At 47.1% G+C, this 21,047-nt stretch overlaps 1 protein-coding gene across 5 annotated transcripts in view; it reads right to left on the reverse strand.

The window, feature by feature from the left end:
* Window positions 1-375: 375 nt before the first annotated feature.
* TTPAL (alpha tocopherol transfer protein like) overlaps window positions 376-21,047 on the reverse strand; it is a 35,134-nt gene continuing 14,462 nt past the window's right edge. For 2 of the 5 annotated variants that reach the window (XM_032838554.1, XM_032838555.1), the window contains exons 2-5: window positions 8,024-8,483; window positions 5,480-5,673; window positions 3,249-3,359; window positions 376-1,237 (exon numbers count right to left, since the gene is read on the reverse strand). In XM_032838554.1, the coding sequence (XP_032694445.1) occupies window positions 959-1,237; window positions 3,249-3,359; window positions 5,480-5,673; window positions 8,024-8,468 (1,029 nt within the window). In that variant the 5' untranslated portion in view covers window positions 8,469-8,483 and the 3' untranslated portion in view covers window positions 376-958. Of the gene's footprint in view, window positions 1,238-3,248; window positions 3,360-5,479; window positions 5,674-8,023; window positions 8,484-11,158; window positions 11,885-21,047 lie in introns of those variants that run through there. The other 3 variants (XM_032838552.1, XM_032838551.1, XM_032838553.1) reach the window with 3 other exon arrangements.

Below are 21,047 nucleotides of genomic sequence, written 5' to 3' on the forward strand. Positions count from 1 at the left end.
CTTGCCTCTTTGAGAGCCATGAGAGAGCCATTTGAGAGCCATCTAGGCAGAAAACAAATGCCTAGCATTCAATGACTAAACCAAATCCCAGAACGTCAGCCAAGGCCCTAGGTGTCATTTCATCCAGCTTCATTTTACAGATGAGAAGGGTGAGGCCCACAGAGGTCCAGGTCTTGTCTACAGTCCACACTTGTGAGGCTGGAGCCCTGGTCTCTTCATTCTTGGGCCAGGATTCTTTCAGCTCCTCGGGCCTGGCGTCTAGCGTTTTAGGTTAAGTAGAATCACATCCCTCTAGGATCCTGTATGATTGTACTGAGAACCAGGGCTAAGGCTTTGTGGGTTTGGGAAAACTTCTGTTTTCCCAAAGGTTCCCAGAGGTTCTCTGATGCCTCTGGCTCCCAAATTTGATCAGGAGGTGCTGCTTATGTCCTGATGCTCCCATGAGTCCAATAAGGTGCTTTCCAAACCCAGTGTGGCAGCTGGGGTCTGCGCCTCCAACTAGAAACTTCCTGGTGAGCAACCCAAGCCTGTCGTTAGGGTTCAGATGAAAGACACGAACTCCTGAAGTCTCCTGTGTGGCCATCCTGTAGGCACAGCCAGGTTCTTTCACAGGAGTGTGCTGACCGGCCAGTCAGGTGGTTTTCTCCTGGAATGGGGGACCAAAGTGATTTGATCCTGATTTCTCTTGTTCCAAGATCTCCAAGAACCAGATACAGCTTCCAGGTTAGTGGCTGCAAACTGGGATTCCAAATGTTTGGGAATCACTGGGGACATCTTCCGTGTCTTCCATGGATTAATTCAAGTCACCAAGGGCTTACCCCAGGGCTCACCCTCAGACTCTACAGGCTTTAATTTAATTACAAGGAGCAAGACAGACTCCACGGCACCTCAAATTCTCCTTGCGTCTCTCCAAAGATAAAGGAAAGGATTTCACGAGGGTGGCACTCACAGGGACTGGCTAATAGCAGGAGTAGAGCTGGGACTTCACGGCCCGCAGGGAATCATCACACTGCGCGTCCGAGGTCAGCCCCTCAGGCGGGAGGGCCTGGCCCAGGATGCTGTCGCACACAGAGACCGGCTGGCAGAACTCCCTCACGAAGTCCTCCTCCGAGGCCAGCAGCACTGCATTCCAGGCGCTGATGTCCAGCTCTCCGGCCGTGCCCCCATACTCCTTGGGGAGAATGCTTCTGGGAAGGCTTGTGTGGAGAGAGTTCAGGTCAGACCCATGGAGGAAAAACTAAAGGGGAAACGGAAACATGTGTCCTCAGGTTAGTCAGTCACCTGCGGGCCAGGTAGGTGCTCAAGCATCTGTTGAATGAATAAAGGAACAGCTGATGGCAACTGGACCCTTCCAGTTCCTCAAAAAGCTTGAGGATCCATAATTCCCTTCCATATATGCCATGCTATGTTGGCTGCTCCTTCAAAATGTTTCCAGGATCCAGGCCACTCTGTGGCCCACCTCGTGGAACCCTGCCACCCCCACCTCTCCCCTGGATTCCCATGACGACCTCTGCCTGGTCTCCCTACTTGAAGCCTGCTCTGCAGTCTCTGCTCTTCTTGGTGCTGGTAAGATTATGCCAGTCCTTTCTGTGGGGCCTGGCAGTGCTTCCCACCTCACATGAGAGGCTAAAGCCTGCACGCTGGCCTACAGGAAGGGCCTGTCGCAGTCTGACCCCTGTGGCTCCTCTGCTGCCCCTCTGTCCCCTCTCCCTTCCCTCTGCTGCTGCTCCCAAGCCCAATGTGCTCCCGCCTCAGGACAGCGTCGCTGCTGGTCGTCCGAGATCTGTCAGCACCCTCCCTCACCTCTGCCAAGTCTTTGCTCAAAGGCCAGCTTCTCACTGACGCCATCCCTAACCCCCCTACTGAATGCTACAACCCCTTGCCCCTTGTTCTATATTGGCCCCTTTCTCTGCTTCATTTTTCTCCACAGCACTTATCACATCTTAATTCTAGATAATACACATCCGCTGGCCATGTCTCTCTCTCTCTAGCTCGTAAGCTCCCCTGGAGGCAGAGACTTTAGTCTGTATTATTCATCTAGAACATACTTGTATACTATAGTAGTTGATCGATAGATATTTTTGAATGAATGAATGAACATATGAAGGACGAAATGAACAAGATTATGGACCACAAATAAGGTCATTTCATAGATATAAAAGGCCTGTTCCAAAGGCTGCTTTGGCTTTAAAAGCAAGTTCCAAACAGGATCTCCAGGTACTGAGATAGGTTCAAACCCAGACAGGGATGCCACTAAATTATTCTCAAACCTGGCTATGTATCAGAATCACCTAAGAAGATTTTAAAAGCACAGACTCCTGGGCTCCATCCCTGAACTGGAGTCAAAATCTTCAGGGAAAGGGCCTAGAATCTGGATTTTACTTTATATTTGTAAAGATTTTCTTTTTAAGTAATCTCTATACTGAACGTGGGGCTCAAACTTCAACCCTGAGCTCAAGAGTGGCACATTCCACCGACTGAGCCAGCCAGGTGCCCCCTGTCTCTGTTTTAAAGTCCTTCCCTTGTAACCTTGAGATTCTCTCTGTTTATCCTTTGAAAAAAAAAAAAAAAAAAGCACAAAATTTAAAACCCAGTCTTTAGAGGGACCACAATGTTCCTAGGCCTTGGGAAGAAGAGGAAAAAAACCAGACATCACATGCAATCACAGTACTAGCAAAGGGTGAGAAGTGGCTCTTTTAGGTCAGAGAGGAAGACCATCTTTCAATGTGCCATCTCTCCTTTCTTAAATAACAGGTAAGCTAAAACTCACCTATCTCATAAACCAGGAATGATTCCACAAACTTGATACAGCAAGACAACAAATTTGGTAAACAGAAGGGCTTCAAATAGCATTTTTAAACCCCAAGGAGCTGTAGTAAGACATCACCATAACTTTTTAACTACCTGCCCAACACTACCCTTCTCCCTGTCCTCTTACGCAAGAAATACAATGTTGGTTCACAGTGCCCAGGTCAGGATATTCAATAACGAGTCTAAATGACTACACAGCATGTAACTCTCAGGAGAGCTGCCCACTCTGCTCTCTCCTCTGTCAAATATTATATCCTATTAATTTTATCTTCTTTTCACAGAAAGGATTGCTCATTTATTTTATCTGTAACTCCGTACTTTCCAAATTAATCATCCCATGGCAAAAATAATAAACTAAGAGAAGTTTATTGATGTCACAAATAAGGGAGCCAAAAAAAAAAAAAAGAAAGTATCAGGTCAATAAAATCATCACTTACTCTGTTTGCTATTTTCTCCTTCAGAAATGGTTTTATGATGGCAAAAATGCCTTTAAATATTCGAGGTTCATTCACTACATGGACTGCTTTTATCCGAATGGGGAAGCCATCCTGTGGGGGAAGGGAAGGAGATGTTAGAACATGTGGGGCATCCACAGACAGTCCACAGCCTGCCTCCCTCCTTTAAATCTTCTTTAGGCCCCCAAATCAGTCTGATTGGTCTGATTCTCATGGCCTCCTCAAAGCCAGCTTAAGTGGGGGCTAACCAGGAAGATAAGCCTCAGAGTGATGGTCTGTCTTAGGGCCTAGTCTTAGGCCAACAAATGGAGGGCTGCTTCTCTTGTGGCAAAGAGAACAAAACAAAAAACAAAATAGGACAAAAAACAGAGTCTGTGTAGCTGGATCTGGCAAACATCAGACCTTCAGGATTGGTGTTATCAAAGGGTATTTCTTAGGATGGTACCAGGTGTGATGCAAAAAAAGGTTCCATGGTAGGTAGGTAAGTTTGAGAATAGCACACTATGTAGTCACACGGCTTTCCTGAGCTGCAGGGCTGTCGTGTGCAAATGTGTTCTCACAAAAGGGACATGCTAAACTACATTTCCCAAACTTATTTAACCCTGGAACTTTCTCCCCCCAGATCACCTTAGGAGACTAGAAAACACTGATCCAAACTCCTTATCCTGATACTTGAATCAACAGGGCATCAAAAGAACAGAAGCTAAGGGAAGCCAGAGCATTGGTTCCACATTTCTGATAATGACCAAATGCGACACTGATGTTTAAATAATCAGCCTGGCACCTAGTAGGTGCTCACATGCATTGTGGGATTCACAGAGGAAACTGTTTTATTGCTGGTGCCCCACGGCTCATGAGAGACAGCATCCACGGGCCAGTCAGAGGGAACAAAGAGCCAAACTGTTAGAGCCGTAAGACTCAGGCCAGGCTACCCCTGTGAGGGCTGTGTCCCTATCCATCAAAAAGAAAAAGTAATTCGTGCTCGCTTCAGCAGCACATGTACTGAAAAGAAAAAGTAATTTTTGCCTTGTCTATCTCAGAGGAGTCCCTGTAGGACCGAATGAGTTATAATGATTGTAGGAGCACTTTGCAAACCATTGAACATTGTGCAGATAGGGGAGGAACTTTCTGGTTCCCCACACTTTTTTTCGTGGGCAGTAAAGCAAGGTTTATTGAGCAATAGCAAAGTGATAGCAGAAAGCTCCCGAAGAGGAAGGGGACCTGAGAGGGTTACCCTACACTTAAGTTCTAAAACATAGAGTGCCTGGGGGGCTGAGTTGGTTGAGCATCCAACTTTTTTTTTCCCCCCAAAGATTTTATTTATTTATTTGACAGAGAGATCACAAGTAGGCAGAGAGGCAGGCAGAGAGAGAGAGGAGGAAGCAGGCTCCCTGCTGAGCAGAGAGCCCGATGCCGGGCTTGATCCCAGGACCCCGAGACCATGACCTGAGCCGAAAGCAGAGGCTTTAACCCACTGAGCCACCCAGGCGCCCCAGCATCCAACTCTTGATGTCGGCTCAGGTCGTGATCTCAGAGTCATGAGATTGAGCCCCGCCTCAGGCTCTGCACTGGGGGTGGGGGGTGAGGGGGTGTGGGGGTGTTGAGGGTGGTGGAGGGTGGAATCTGCAAAGATTCTCTCTCACCCTCTGCCCCCGCCCCATACACACGTGCGCAGGCGCATACTCTCTCTCTCAAAATAAAAACAAAAACCACACATAACACACAAGATGTTAAAGCATCCGTCCGCAACAGTCCAACAGGCTCCCTGTCCCCAGGTCCCAGAGGGCAGGGCAGGGTCTAGCACATTAGACAGAAACACAAATTCTCAGTTTCTTTTGTTAGAATTGCTCCTCTGTCTTCTGAAGAAGGGAAAGAAAGAGAAGGAGGGACGGGGGAGAGGGGGAGGAGGGGGAGGGAGGTGGGAAGGGAGGGAGAAAGAAAAAACATACCTAAAGCCTTTCTCTGGCTTAGGGCTCTTGCCCTAAAGCTGATCTTGCCCAGACTAAAGGGACCTCAGAAACTACTGGAGAATCTGACGAGAGTGAGCAGTTAAACAGGACATGTACATTTCTTCCCATAATGTTTTTGAATCTTTCAGACTGTAGGGGAAGTGGGGTTTGTGTATTGTGTGGGACCAGTGGTGAACAGACAGGGTCCCCTGGGAAAAAGCCCAAACCGCCACAGAATAGGTTCACGACAAACAAGGGCCGTACCTGAAGGATGCCAATGACCTTTTTGGCTATAAAAGGGCCAAAGTGAGATGCTTTTGATAAGCTCACTCCTTTGTAGTCCGCAAGAATCACGATTCCATTCACTTGGGTTTCTTCAGACTGAATGAGTTTTTCTAACGTCAAGTATATAGCTCGGATGTTTTCAGTAATTGGGTAGTTGCTCGGTATCCATCTGTCTGAGGTCGTAAGAAATGGACGGAATGTTACAGAGATGAATACGAACAAGTCATCACAGGCCAAGATTTATCTCCTTGCTAGAACTCTTGTTTAAAAATGGAAAGAAAGATACTCTACCAGCATGACTCTATTCAGGTTAGTAAATGGGACACCTTAGCTGCAGCTGGTGTTCATTCCAAAGGCAGCAGCATTTTCTGAAATGGAAATGCAACTGAGCGCTGAAGTTAAAAGCCGGGGCTCTGAAGTCAGACATACCCCGGGGTTTGAATCTTACCAGCTGCGTGAGTTGCTTCCTCACGCTGAGCCCCCGTCTCCCGAAGTAGGATGGGATCGTAATACTAACCTTAATGGTCATCTGTGCTATCTGCCAACAGAGGTGCGCCCAGATTTTTATACCACTGCCCTGAGCCACTTCTTCCCATGCTAGCCTTGCGGTTTGGGTACCAGTGACCTCCCTCCTGGCGGCAGAGGTGGACATGGTCAATGCGGGTCTTACATCCTCCTGGCTACAGTGTGTGACCCCAGCCTGATCAAACAGCCAAAGGGGACTCAATTCTGCGACCGTGGAAGATGTTCCCTTAGTATTCCCTGTATATCTAAGGAATCCTTCCTTTCTCTGGGAAGAAACGACAACTTCTGACTGTTAAACCGCTGTTCTCAAGGAAATCCCACCAGCACCTGTGTGTCCTTCCCTTAGGAAGATGAAACGCCACATGACTGCCGCCACCACGGGGATATGTAATATGTGCAAAATTCCTATGAACAAAGTGTCGGAAAGCTGTGCCAGCTTGCTGTTGGATGTTGCCGCCAACTACACCTGCTTCTGCGTAAGCGGAGGTCATCCTTCTCAAGAACGTATGTCCCCAAAGAGGCCAAGCTAATGCCCAGTTGAGAACAAAACCTCCTCAGCGTGCCTCCCCCTGAAGAGTTGCATTGGTGGGGAGGGTCTAGCTCTGCTCCAGACACACGGGGGGAAAATTCATCTCACGAGCAAAGGGTTGAAATCGCGCAAGCGCAAGTGTTGAAAACACATAAGCCAAGAGGTGAAACCAGTGTGCTAATCTGTTTTGTAATATCCTTATGAGTTGAGTACAGAGGAGTAGTGGGAAAAACCTGCTGACTGGTTCCTAGGTCTGCTGCTGCCCTATAATCTCCACTGTGCTGCTTGTTTTAAAATAAACCACCCTAATTTTGGAAAGGTAAAAACAGCAGGTTAAGCAGCTAACACTGTGCCTGGTACATAGCAAAGGCTCAAGAGGATGGTCTGGTTTCCAAAAAGGGCTTGGTAAATGACCGAAGTGATGTGGCTTTAAGAGAGGACAGCGCAGGGAGGTCTCCACTCCCTGTTAGGCGTCCTTCCAAGAAGACTAGGTACGCGTGAGCAGAAGAGGGCTCCCGGCAAGCATGTTCTCCTGCTCCTGGCTTTGGTTGGGAGAACACTGCAATCCTACTTTCAGATTTTGTCTCTGCTCCCGTCTGACAGAGAATGATAAGGCTGTAGGGGTGGGGATCAGTGGACAATGCCCCTTCACTCCTGAGTTGATAGCACATTTGCCTCCCCTAATTAAAACTACTGCCAGAGAAATGGAAGACGTCCTGATTACCATCAGTAAGTACTGAGATCAAAAAGTGAATCTAGAGTGAATCAATGGCTCAACAAAGTAGAGGAATGGCGGGAGAGGAAAGGAGGGAAAGGGGGAAGAGGCATGTGGCAGATGGTCAGACACTCCTCCTGTCACCCGCCCTGCCCCCGCTGATGCCTGCCTCACCTACGCACAAAGGAGGGACACGGGGCAGGCCTGTTTGTACCCTATGATCAGGGCTGCTTTCTCAGCCCACTACATTCTCCATGCTAGAAATTCGGAATTTCCACAGAGGAACTTAACTGGGTGGCCCAGGAAGTCTGGGCACTAAGGGGTAGGAGACCTCGCCAGGGGCATGGAGGCAGCAAAAGCCAGTCTACAGAAGAAGAGCCAAGAAGATACGCACGGCACAGCAGAAATGTGTGGCCCAGAGGGGTACACAGATGGACAGAGGCTGAGACAGGGAGAACGGCTGGCTTAGTTCCTGATCAGGGAACGAACTGGATTCTGGTTCTGGGGCCCAGGGCCCTGGGAAAGCAGCTATGCTTTTGGCTTGCTGGTTCTGCGGGAGGCTCCTGTTTCATCAGACTAACTCCTTCCTTTCTTCCTAAGCCGGGTTGAGTAGCTTTTTGTCATCTGTCATCAAAAGAGCTTTGAGCAAACCAGGGAGAAGGCAAGGAAGACAAGGCATGGGAGAGAGGGTGTGGGGCACATGCATCCCACAGAGCAGGGCACGCGGGCCCCTGCCCACCGTCTCGGGGAGTACCTGGGCGCATGCACAGGATGTGGCAGCCCCGGGGGTCGGTGTGGGGCAGCACGGTGAGGAATCCCGAAGCGAGGACATCCTTTAAGGCCGAGGGCTTCAGGTTGTTGAAGACCTCAGGCCAGCTTCTCCTGCAGCTGTGGTAACTGACCAGGAGCTGCAGGGCTCGGTCGTAATCGAACTTGCGGGCCCGGAGGAAGCGCAGCAGGAAGGCGTCGTCCAGGGAGGTGCTCAGGTTCGGGCACTCCTTCCGCACCATGTCACGGAGGGCCTGCACGTCTCGAAGTCTCCATTCCGGCTTCTCCTGCAGCTCCTCCCTGGCTTTGGTCACCAGGTCCTCCGTCAGCGAGCACACGTAGCCGGGAGGCTCGGCCGGTGGTGGCAGCTCATTTTCTGAGAGCGAGGCCGCAGAGGGGCTGGTTCGCAGAGAGTCACTTTCTTCTGACATTAGCTACCAGGATCCCTGCCAAAACACAAACCCTGAGCCAAGCGAACAAAGCCCGGAGCCACTCACTTCAGGGCAGCCCCGTGTGGGGCGGGGGGGGGGCACTTCAGTCAGAGTGGGGGTGCTCAGCTGGAATGAAGTGGCTCAGAACCCTGTGGCCAGGTCCCACCCCAGACCGAACAGAGGGAGGATCCCCACCGAGGCCCCCGGGCAGCTGCAGCAGGAGACACACACTCGCCACCCAACGCCACGGTCTTGCTTCCAGATGTATGGATGGTTGCTCGACCTACGTGTAATTCAAGAAATGTGAACTAAAACAACTCTCAAAGTCAGATTGGCGAGAATGCAAAATGGGCGCTGAGATGCTTGCTGTGGGTCAGAGAACAGACTGGCCTAGCCTAGTCAGAGAGCAGTTTGTCTATCTCTATCAAAATGTAAAACCACACACCCTTTGGCTCAGCATCCTGCTTCGGGGACATATACTTCCGTGTGTGTGTGTGTGTGTGTGTGTGTGCGCAAAATACACACGAGGATCACTGCAAGTACTGATTATAAGGGGACAAGACGGGAAATACTTTAACTGCAAACCAGCTGGAGACTGGTTATATAATATCATCCCAAAAATGGGATAGTATCACTCATGGAAAGGAATTAGGCAGGTTTTTATGAACTGACACATTAAGGAAAAGAAAGCAAGTTGCAGAACAGGGTGCATAAGATCATCTCATATTTTTAAAATATTTATCTATATGCTGAGTGCACCTAAAATTTCTGTAAGGAAATACGAAAAAACTGTTCCCAGTGGGTTCCTCTAGGGAAGAGTACTGGACCACAGGACACTTGAGGGAGAGAGACTTTTTCCTGTACTGTTTGACTTTTTTTGACCACACACACATGTGACTTATCATGATGGCTGTGAAACTGGGCTGACTGGCTCTCCCTGGAGCATTACTGAGGGATGGCCCCAGCTGCTGTCCCTCTGCATCCTTCATCCAGCGGATGCCACTTTCCACACACTGTTCCCAGTGACTGAGTGAAGTGTGGGCCTCCTCTAACTTTGCCTTGAGGTTCAGCTTGAACCTTCTGTGGAACTGCCTGGCGGTCCAGGACTCCCTGTCCAAACCTCCTTCCCGGGGGGCTGGACTTCTGTCATTGTCTGAAGCTCTCCCTGCAATTTCTGCAGCTCGCCTCCCTTTTCTGCTTCACAGGTGCTTCCTCCAATTGATTTCTTGCATGCCTGATCTCACCCTGATCCTGGTGTCTGCTTCTTGGAATATCTGAACACATTTGTTGAATAAAAAACAAAAACAAAACAGCTGCTTTAGATATCCCAGGAATAAGGCAGCAGCAGGTGTCCAGTTCTAAAGCCCCAGCTCCTGTCCACAGACACCACTGGTCCCCATCTCTGAGCTCAAGGAAAACTGAGCGCATCTCAGGAGCCTCTGCACATAGCTACTGCCCAGATCCCTCCCCCCAAATCGTAGGAATGCCCACTCCATTCCTCGCATTCTAACCTCCAGCCCCACCCAGCTGCTTTCATTTCCTCCCAAAGCTGTGTTTTCTTGTCTTGCTCACATCCTGTTTCCTCTGGCTGGCTGCTTCTTCCTCCCGTTCCTCACCTGACCAATAGTGATTCATCCTAAAGTCCCAATTAGATGCCACTTCAAGCATTCAACAAATACTGAGTACTTACCATGTATCAGGCCCTCTTCCTGGCACCAAGGACACATCAGTGAACAACAACAAAAAATTGTGCCTTTGTTGAACTTAGATTCTAGTGGGAGAAACAGACCATAAGCAAGCTAAACTGTATAATCTAACAGATGAAAGTGCTATGGGGAGAAATAAAGCATGAGGAGGGTTAGAGGTACCTGGGAATAGGGATTACAATTTTAAATAGGATGGTTACAGATGATTTGTTCATGCAAATGACATTTGAGGAAAGATGAAGGAGATGAGGGAGCAAGCCAGTAGGACATCTGGGAGGAGAACAAGGGCAAAGCCAGAGGCAGGAACACACCTGTTTTGTTTTGTTTTTTTTTTTTCCAAAGAACAGAGAGGACGCCACTATGGCTACAGCCTAATGAACAAGGTGGAGAATATTAGCAGATGAATTTACAGAGGTCCGTGGGCCCCACTGGTATAGGGTTTTGAGGGCAAGTAAGAACTCTGACTTTTATGGAGTTTGGTGGGACCCATCTGAGTAGAGTGACATGATCTGATTTCTATTTTAAAGGATTGCTCGGCTGTCTTGTAAATGGATTGTAAAGGGACAAGGACAGAAGTAAAGAGACCATTCAGAAGCTACTGCAGTAACCTAGGTAAGAGATGATGGTACCTGAAGCAGGAAGCCTTCTCCAACCTCTGGGCCAGGGTAGGAGCTTCCCCACCAGGAGGTCTTTGGCATAGCACTCTCCTTCTGTTGTAATTATTGTCTACAGGCAATTTGTGGGCTACATCTATATCTGTCTTGTTCATCACCCTAAACCCATCATCTAACAAAGTGTCAGACACACAGTCTGCATTCCATAAATATTTGCTGAGTGAAATATATTTCATTCTGAATTAAGTATTTGCTTGGCGGAGGAATGCTAAGTGAGGAATGAAACAACCATCACAGTTCACAGGACCCACCCTGGGCTGTTTCCACACGAGTCACCAACAGATGCCTGTAATCCCAATGCAGTGCTTACCTGGGAGACAGACTGTAGTGTCCAGTACAGTGTGCTGACACACTGTACAGTGTCCACTGTTGTGTCCACTAGGCCTAGTGTCTAGAGGCCTAGCCTGGCACATGACGGTGCTCTGCAAATATTAGCGGACGACGGGAGGTTAAGTGATGTGTCCGGAGGGTACACACCTAGTGAGGCACAGCGAGGATGTGTCTAGCCCCACTCTGGGCTCTACCCTCCACCTGCACATTCCTGTTTAATTTCCAGGGCCTCGGTCCTATCAGGCTCAGAGCAGGACTCAGTCTCGAGAATGAAATGATGGGTGGGCGTATGGATGGGTGCAAACACCATTTGTTACCGTGAAGCCTGGAATCTTCCTCACCTGCAGCCCATCATGTTGTGAGCATCGCCTTCCTTCCCACCCCACCAAGAGGCCTGAAGGCCATCGCTCCTGGAGCCCCAGAGACCCCATGTCTCATTGACAACCTTCTGAGGCCCCCCACTTCCGGCTGTCACCCCTTCCCCAGGTGTCCCCATTTCCTGGGGTCTCTCTCCTTGAGTCCCTTAACTTCCGGTTATGCCTCCCCCTCAGGGGTCCCTCTCCCCGACCCCCATGACACACGGAAGGAACCCTCGGGCACTCACCGGCCGGGCTACCGGGCGGAGCGCGGGTATATCGGCTGCGGGAGCCTCGTCCGGCAACGCGCACAGAGCCGACCCGCACTCCCCGCCCGGCCGGCCCGGCCCCTCGCGCCGGAAGTGACGTCCGTGGGGCGTGGGAAGGCGAGGCGCCGCCCGTGAGTGCGCATGTGCAATATTCCTCCGCAGTGCCGGCCCTCTGTCCCCACCTAGCGGCCAAGTCCGCGAGCTGGAGGAGTCAGGCCTGTGGAGAGGCTAGTTGGGAGGGTCAGGGGGAGCGCGAGCAGCTTTGGGTGGTACAGTTGGGGACAATGAGGCCCAGAGACAAAAGAAAAGAAGCTGCCGTTTCCGAGAACATACTACTATGTACCTAGTGTTTTACATCCGCTGTCTTATTAACTCCTCGTATTTATGGAATCCCCCTATTTCATGGAAGGGAAATTGGCAGTCAGTGAAGTGTAAGGGCTTCCGACCTAGACCTTAGGGGATTAGCGTTCCAGGATTCTTCCCACTGCAGGTGCCACCAGGACTGGCTGCTGCAAAAGGGGAGATGCCAATCCAGCGGACATCTGTCTGTAACTCAGTGACTGCAGGCCTCAATTTCCTCATATGTTACATGATTCTTGCTTTGAAATCCCCATTGAATAATTACTTGTGTCCTGCTTTGGGACTCAAAAAGTCCCCTTCAGAAAGTGGTAGCTTGAAAAAGTGTTCCTGCCCCACCCCCAGTTCATTAAACCCCAGCGCCATCAGCCGGACACCCGCCCCAACATACATTTCATGCAACTATGGCTTTGAGACCAAACTCCTGGGTCGCTCTTTCAAGCAAAGACTCGAAACCATTTCTAGAGAGAAATTCTGTGGCCTGGGAGAACTGAGAGCCCGAAGGTGTATCCAAGAGATGACCTTAAACAATCCTTTCCTTTCCTGACCCCAGAGGCAAGAGGAGCTCTGGGAGGTGGGAACTGACCCATGAGGGCCACAAGAAGATGGCAATTTTTGCCAGATCCCAGACTGTTGAGGAAAGTAGCGGAGCCCAGGAGTCATAAATTTTGACTCCTGCTTCACCACTTCAAGGATAAAATACAGAGTACTCAGTTAAATTTGAATTTCAGATAAACAACAATTTCTTTTTAAGTGTAAGTATGTTTCATGCAACCTTTGGGATATACTTATACTAAAAAATATATTATCTATCAGAAATTCAAGTTTAACTGGACACGCTGTGTTTTGTTTATTTGGGGTTTTACCCCCCCAAGATTTATGTATTAGTTCCCTATCTGTGCTGTAACAAATTGCTACAAACATGGTGACTTGAAACAACACAAATTTATTCTTTTACAGTTCTGCCAGTCAGAAGTCTAAAATTAAGGTGTTAACAGGGATGCAGTCTCTTTGGGGACTTTAAGGGGGGAATCCATTTCTTTACCTTTTTAGCTTCTAGAGGCCACTTGCATTCCACAGCTCATAGCTCATTTCTCAAGTCACTCCAGCCTCTTACTTCTGTTGGAACATTTACTACTGACTCTGAACCTCAAGTTCCTCTTTTAATCTTTTAAAAAATTTTTCTTGTGGTGAGAGCACTTAACATGAGATCTACCCTGTTAACAATTTTTTAAGTGTGCAATACATTATCATTGTTATAGATACAATGTGTCCTGCCTCCCTCTTCTAAGGACTCTTGTGATTACACTGGACCCGCCCAGATAATCTAGGATTATCTCCCATCTCAAGATCCTTAAGTGAATCACATCTTCAAAGTTCCTTTTATCATACAGGATAAGATAATAACAGGCTCCAGAGATTAGGACAAGGATATCTTTGCATACCATTATTCAGCCTACCACAATCCAGCAATCCTATGTCCAACTGTGTGACCATAGCCAAGTCACTCAAATTTCTAAAGCCTTTAGTTCCTTACGGGCAAAAAGGTTGATTAAATAAGTCATGGGGGGAAAACCTTGCTCTTTGCCAGGCAAACAGAAAACAGAAAGTGTTTTTACAAATGGCAGCTCTCATGGCAAAGGGCGAGGGATGATCCTCTCCAAAACATGGTGTCCTAGTCATTGGAAGAAACTCCTCTCCTCCACCCAGACCGGGACCCATTGGTGGAACGTCCAGGTTGCAATCCCAGATACTGCCAGCAGGAGGAGAAGAACCTAGGACTAGAACCTATCTCAAGGGCAGGGGAGGGTTTGTTGGAAGGCAATTCAGAGATGCCCCAGAAGTCCCTGCCCCATCCTCAATTGAGGGCCATTATTTTTGGTTACATATTACGACACCAGGTTATTTTAGGATTAGAAGAGTCGCAGATAATTGCTTTTTGAGAGATTATATACACCAGGTACTAGGTACTGTGCTAAATTGTTTGTATGATTTCAATTACTACAACCCTGTGAACTGGATGGGGAAACTGAAACCCAGAAAGGGAAAGTCACTTGCCTAAGGTGTCATACATCTGTATGACAGCACAGCCCCAAATTTTACTTGGCCTTAGAGGCTACTTTTCCTCTTTGTTCTCACAGGTTGGGAAGCAGGCTCAGAGAAGAAGAAATGGCCCTTGGTCACATGATGACTCCAAAATTGAGCTGGGATTTGAACTTGTCTTTTACTTTTCTGCACTCAGAAGTAACTCACTTGGAATTACTCCTCGAAAGCTCTGTTCCCTTGTGGGTAAAATGGGGGTATGTGTCCCACTGTCTAGGGAGTCCTTAGAAGGAGTCAGTAGAATGGCACGTGCAGAGTCTTGTACATTGGATCATAACATGTCTGCTAACTCCTGATGACTGCCCTGATGAAGAGCAGAAAAGTGACTGGAGAGAGGGCAGCTTGTCCTGCATCTTGGTTTGGAGGGCTCCACACACCCTGCCCTCCTAGGTTCACCCAGTCTCCTAAGAAAGAAGTCTGGCCATTGGATATGTGCTACAGGAGGCCAGAAATGCCTGACCTACCACTGTTCTCTCTCTCTCTTTTTTTTAAAGATTTGTATTTATTAATTTGAGACAGAGAGGGAAAGAGACAGAGCATGAGTGGTGGGAGGGGCAGAGGAAGAGGGAGATGCAGACTCCCTGCTGAGCATGGAGCCCAATGTGGGGCTCAGTCCCAGGACCCTGAGATCATGACCTGAGCCGAAGGCAGGCGCCCAACTGACTGAGCCCCCCCAGGTGCTCCTCTATCTCTTTTTCAAAGCATGCAATTCTCACTTCAGATGATCTGCTAGAACCGGTTTTAGTATTGATTCTAAGGTAAGGGTTGTTTAGGATAGCACCATGATATAGGACATAGTTTCTCCATCCACAACATTATTGACCTTTGGGGCTGTGCAAGTCTTTTTTTTTTTTTTTTAAGATTTTATTTATTTATTTGTCAGAGAGAGAGAGGGAGAGAGAGCGATCACAGGCAGACAGAATGGCAGGCAGAGGCAGAGGGAGAAGCAGGCTCCCTGATGAGCAAGGAGGCCGATGTGGGACTTGATCCCAGGACGCTGGGATCATGACCTGAGCCGAAGGCAGCTGCTTAACCAACTGAGCCACCCAGGCATCCCTGTGCAAGTCTTTTTTGAGGGTAGTACCCCACACTTACAGTGGTGAGAAGCAAAAATGACTTCAGACATTGCCAAATACAAGCTAGGGAACAAAATTGCCCCAGCTGAGAACCACTGGTATAGAAAAAGAAAGCTGGCTTCTGGTCAGACAGACACGAGTCATCTGGGGAACCTTGGAACAATTACTTACCTTAGTTTCTTCAACTACAGATGCTCTACTAACAGCTACCACTGATTCAACACCTTTTCTTTTTTTTTCTTTCATTTTGGGGGGTGGGCAGTGCCATGAACTCTTCGCCTGAATAATCTCATTTAATTGTCAATAGCAGAATCCTGGAGGGACACTGGCTGGTGGAAGCAGGAAGGAAGAAGTAAGAGTAAGGGAAACAGGGAGAAAGTAGTCTGTATTAAACATCTTCTGTGTACCATGCTGGATGGCAGGTGCGCTCACATACATTTATCCCCTGTCATTCACTGTGTGATTTTGAGAAACTGACCGTGAGGCTCAGTTTCCTCATCTGTAAAATGATTGGAGCTGGCAAGTTCTGGTAAGATGATGGCAATGATACCCAACCCAGATTTAAATCCTCCCAAGTTCCCACATAAAAACAGAAACAACATTCCATACCCACATTTGCAACAGAACTAGGTGACAAGGTATATTCAGGAACTCCAGGAACAAAGGACTGAGGACAAATCAGCAACAGCTAGGAGGCCTGAGTGCCACTAGCGCCTCTGGGAGGAGGTACAACAGGGAAGCAGCAAGGTATCTAACAGACCTAAGAACTGGAGTCCCCAAACTGCAACATCTATTCGTGGGAAAGCACGACCCGGCCACTTGAAAACAGCAGCCAAAACTGGGAAAGGTTTTGCCCACTCTAACTGGGGAAGGGCAAGGGGTCTGCCATGAGCCCTAAGGGCTGACAGAGTTCAATGCCCGTGAATTCCAGAAAAGACCACCAAACCTTCCTTCTAGGACAGGCTCCATGCTGAGAAACTCCTGGGAAGGAGATTGCAATGGAGCAGGATAGGGAAGCAGAAGTCAAGGAAATAACTGAGCTAGATGAAAGTGGGGGAGAAGAACAGAGCCAGAAACCTCAGAGGTAAAGCCAGATTTTTGTTAACAATATGCAGAAACAACAGAAGGGGGAGCTCTGTGAAAATACAAAAGTTTTCTTAACCAAGCCTCCTCTTCAATGTTCAGAAAAACTAATTTCATGTAAAAGTGAGCAATGGAGGGGCACCTGGGTGGCTCAGTGGGTTAAAGCCTCTGCCTTTGGCTCGGGTCGTGATCCCAGGGTCCTGGGATTGGGCCCGCATCAGGCTCTCTGCTTGGCGGGGAGCCTGCTTCCTCCTCTCTCTCTGCCTGCCTCTCTGCCTACTTTTGACGTCTGTCAAATAAATAAATAAATAATCTTAAAAAAAAAAAAGGAGCAATGGAGGGGTGCCTGGGTGGCTCAGTCGTTAGGCATCATCTGCCTTCAGTTCAGGTCTTGATCCCAGGGTCCTGGGATCGAGCCCTGCATGGGGCTCCCTACTTGGCTGGAAGCCTACTGCTTCCCTCTCCTACTCCTTCTGCTTGTGTTCCCTTTCTCACTGTGTCTCTCTCTGTCAAACAAATAAAATCTTTAAAAAAAAAAATGAGCAACGGAAAAGTACTGAAGTCAAATCCTGGGAAAGCAAGATGGCTTGAAGAAGTCGGAGGAGGAGGAAGAGGAAGAAGAGGAGAGAGAGAGAGAGCAGGAGAGAAAAGAAGGAGGAGCAGAATAACAGCCCTACAGACAATGAAAGCCAACCAGAAAGACATTTATTTAAAAAAAAGAGAGAGAGAGAGAGTAAAGCAAGATAAAAACATGAACAAAATGATGTAAGAAAAAAGAGAACAACATAAATCAAAACCACGGAAATTCAGAAACTAGGTGCCAACTCATGAAAGAACCAGAGATAAAGGAAAAATTATTTTTAAAGTGAAAAGTGAACTACACGAAATATAAGAGCAAATGAAAAATAAAATCAACAGATAATTGAGCTAAATAGAAAGTGAAAGGGGGACAATTTTTAAAAATTAAAGTAAAATGAGGACATAAAAGAATTTGAGGGAAAAGGACAAATACTGAAGTTTGGAAATGAAAATCTAACTTAGGAACAAGAGGAGTCACTGAAGGGAAAAATATGACAAAGAAACAGCAAAAACCAAAAACAAAGCAAGGAATACATCATCGACCCAGAACAATCAATACCAAGGCACACGTTTATAAAATTACTGGTTTTTAAAGAGAAAGAAAAAATTCTTTAGGCCCCCTGGACATGCAGGCAAAAAAGAAATAAAATGATATTCTCATCAGAATCTTCAACAGCGATACTTTTTTTTTAAGATTTTATTTATTTATTTGACAGAGATCACAAGTAGGCAGAGAGACGGGCGCCTGGGTGGCTCAGTGGGTTGGGGCCTCTGCCTTCGGCTCAGGTCATGATCCCAGGGTCCTGGGATCAAGCCCCGCATCAGGCTCTCTGCTCAGCAGAGAGCCTGCTTCCTCCTCTCTCTCTGCCTGCCTCTCTGCCTACTTGTGATCTCTGTCAAATAAATAAAATCTTTAAAAAAAAAAAAAAACAAGTAGGCAGAGAGGCAGGTAGAGAGAGAGAGAGGAGGAAGCAGGCTTCCTGCTGAGCAGAGAGCCCGATGCAGGGCTCTATCCCAGGACCCTGGGATCATGACCTGAGCCGAAGGCAGAGGCTTCAACCCATTGAGCCACCCAGGCGTGCTTCAACAGCAATACTTTAAGGCAGAAGGAAATGGTATAATATAGGTAAGATACTCAAAGAAAGTACAAACCAAGAATTTATATCCAGCAAAACTGACCTTCTATGAAGACCCATTATTACCTTGCAAACACTCAGTATTTTTCCCACTCCAGGACTGGTCGTAAGCACTCGGTATTTATTTACTTGGAAAAGTAACACTAGATGATTGTTAAAAGAAAAACGAAGTTTAAAGTGCCTATATGCTCTAACAGTGTGGTTATAGCACAGTCCTCCAAAGTGGTGGAGAAGGGGCACAGTGGATGTGAGCAGTTTTGTATCCATTTCTGGTATTCTAGCTGGTAGCAGCAATTTTCCCATTGTTATTCTGAGATAGTTGCATGTAAAAAGTGGCAAATCAGTTATTGTAGAACCTTTCAAAAAAGTTTTAAAGATTTTATTTATTTATTTGACAGAGATCACAAATAGGCAGAAAGGCAGGCAGAGAGAGAGAGGGGGAAGCAGGCTCCTTGCTGAGCAGAGAGCCCGATGTAGGGCTCAATCCCAGGACCATAGGATCATGACCTGAGCCAAAGGCAGAGGCTTTAACCCACTGAGCCACCCAGGCACCCCGAACCTTTCAAATTTTGCATCCCTTGATATATATGTGGGAGGTTTACATATATACACTCTATAATCTATATTAATAAATATATAAAATCTATGTCTATATTTATATAAAATACCTAATTCTATTACTAAAAAGGCCTAGAAATAATGGCTAATCTAGTAGCAGTGAGCATACATAACACTCATCTTATAGTCTTGCGATGCCTTTTTCTACTTAAGAAAATAGAGGGACCTTTTGGAGAAATTGCTGATTCTAGATGTGTGGCAGGAAATATAAAAGATGAGCCTGGGATATCTTGTCATACCAGTTAACAAGGAAGCCACCGAGCTATCAAGTGGACTTGGATACCAGCCTGATGTTGGTACAACTTCAGCTGCAGCAAAGATTGTAATTGCAATCGAGTTAAATGCATCAAAAATTTAATAAGCTCATGGTGATCTTCGGCAAAAAACACTAGCTGTTCACCTTCTGAAGATGGTATAGAAACAAATTACATTCTTTAAAGTTATGTAAATAAAACGGAAAAATCAAGTGTTTGTTCCACTTTTCTTATATGAACTGTACTACTTGGGCGACCAAGTAATAGATGAAGAAAAACATTTTACAAAATTTATTACAAATGATACAGGAAAACAAAATGATATAATATTGTGGTTTTGCACCCTGCCATGAATTAGTGTATGTAGCCGTTGTACACAATAGCAGCGAATATCAAAGAATAGCAAACTCTAGCCGTGTATGTGCTTCTTGACAAAAGAATACAGAACCACCTATAATCATGCCAGAGGGATGGAAACCGACTGACTCAGCTGCTAATACACAGGAAATGCGGAGGGCAAGGGCCATGTTAAATTGGACTGTGAAGATGTAGTAGACAAAAATCCAGACTTTGAGAAAGGTTATGGGTCAAACAGCATAACAGATAGACTACAAGGAAAAGAAAGAGATATGCGGGGAATCTATGGGTTAAAACACAGATTAAGTTGTTTTTTTTTTTAATGGGCAAAATGGAACTATGATGTCTAGGGATACACACTCAAATGATTAGCAAGGAAATAATTACTATAGAAGTCAGGCTAGGAATTACTTTTGTGGGGAGAGGCTATGATTGAGATGAGGTACATGGAGGGGCTCCAGGGGTCACTGGCAAAGTTTTGTTTCTTGACCTGGGTGGTGGTTACTGGAATGTTTGCCCCCCAAATAATCACTATGCTACAAATTTAATTTGTATGATTTTCCATATCTGTCATTTATTTTATAATATAAAGTTTTAAAAAATACATATATATTTTAATAGATTTTATTTATTTATTTGACACACACAGAGAGAGAGAGATCACAAGTAGGCAGAGTGGGAGAGGGGGAAGCAGGTTCCCCGCCGAGCAGAGAGCCCAATGCGGGGCTCAATCCCAGGACCCTGAGATCATGACCTGAGCCAAAGGCAGAGGCTTAATCCACTGAGCCACCCAGGTGCCCCTTTAAAATATATTTTTAAAAATTTGACAGAAAGAGAGAGAGAGACAGTGAGAGAGGGAATAGAAGCAGGGGGAGTGAGAGAGGGAGAAGCAGACTCCCAGCGGAGCAGGGAGCCCGTTGTGGGGCTCAATCCCAGGACCCTCGGATCATGACCTGAGCTGAAGGGAGACACTTAATGACTGAGCCACCCAGGCACCCCCATAATACAAAGTTTTTAAAAGATGAAAACAGAACTACCTACTTCAATGTGCATGTGTGTGTGTATGTACACATGTTTGAATATCCAGCTTCTGGTGCATAGTAGGTACTCAATAAATATGTTTCCTTTTTCCCGTTAATCCTATCGAATAGCCTTGCCTGTGGGATTTTAGCACCATTGCTAACATTACTAACTTGTGGGATTAATCAAAAACAGGTAGTACTCATTAAGTGACTATTACGTGCCGGGCACCGTTCCCAGTACATCTAATCTAAGCATCCTCACAATTCTATTATTATTACTTCCATTTTACAGAGAAGAAAACTGAGAGTCAGAGAGGTCACCTTTAGCCACACAGAAGGTGGTAAAGCAGCCTGGTTTTGAACCCAGGCAGTCTGCCTCCACAGTCCCTACTCACACGCACAGCATATATAACTCACTGGTTTTCATTTGGTGTCCAGTGAATGTTTGCAGGCATAACGTCCCCCTACCGAGCGCCTGCGGATGTGGGTGCCGTCTCTTGAGACTCACCACCTGAATCTCGAGAACAGCCCTTGTGGGTGAGGGTTCTGGCTAGTTTGCATTTGATGGTTGGGAAAACCAGACTCGGGGAGGCAAAGGAACTTGCCCAAAGTAAATGGCGGTTGGGGGTGGGGGATGGTAATTGTGGATGGGGAAGGTT

Source organism: Lontra canadensis, unplaced genomic scaffold (genome assembly GCF_010015895.1).
Source record: "Lontra canadensis isolate GAN:19392208 unplaced genomic scaffold, GSC_riverotter_1.0 scaffold105, whole genome shotgun sequence".
NCBI classification, from domain to species: Eukaryota; Metazoa; Chordata; class Mammalia; order Carnivora; family Mustelidae; genus Lontra; species Lontra canadensis.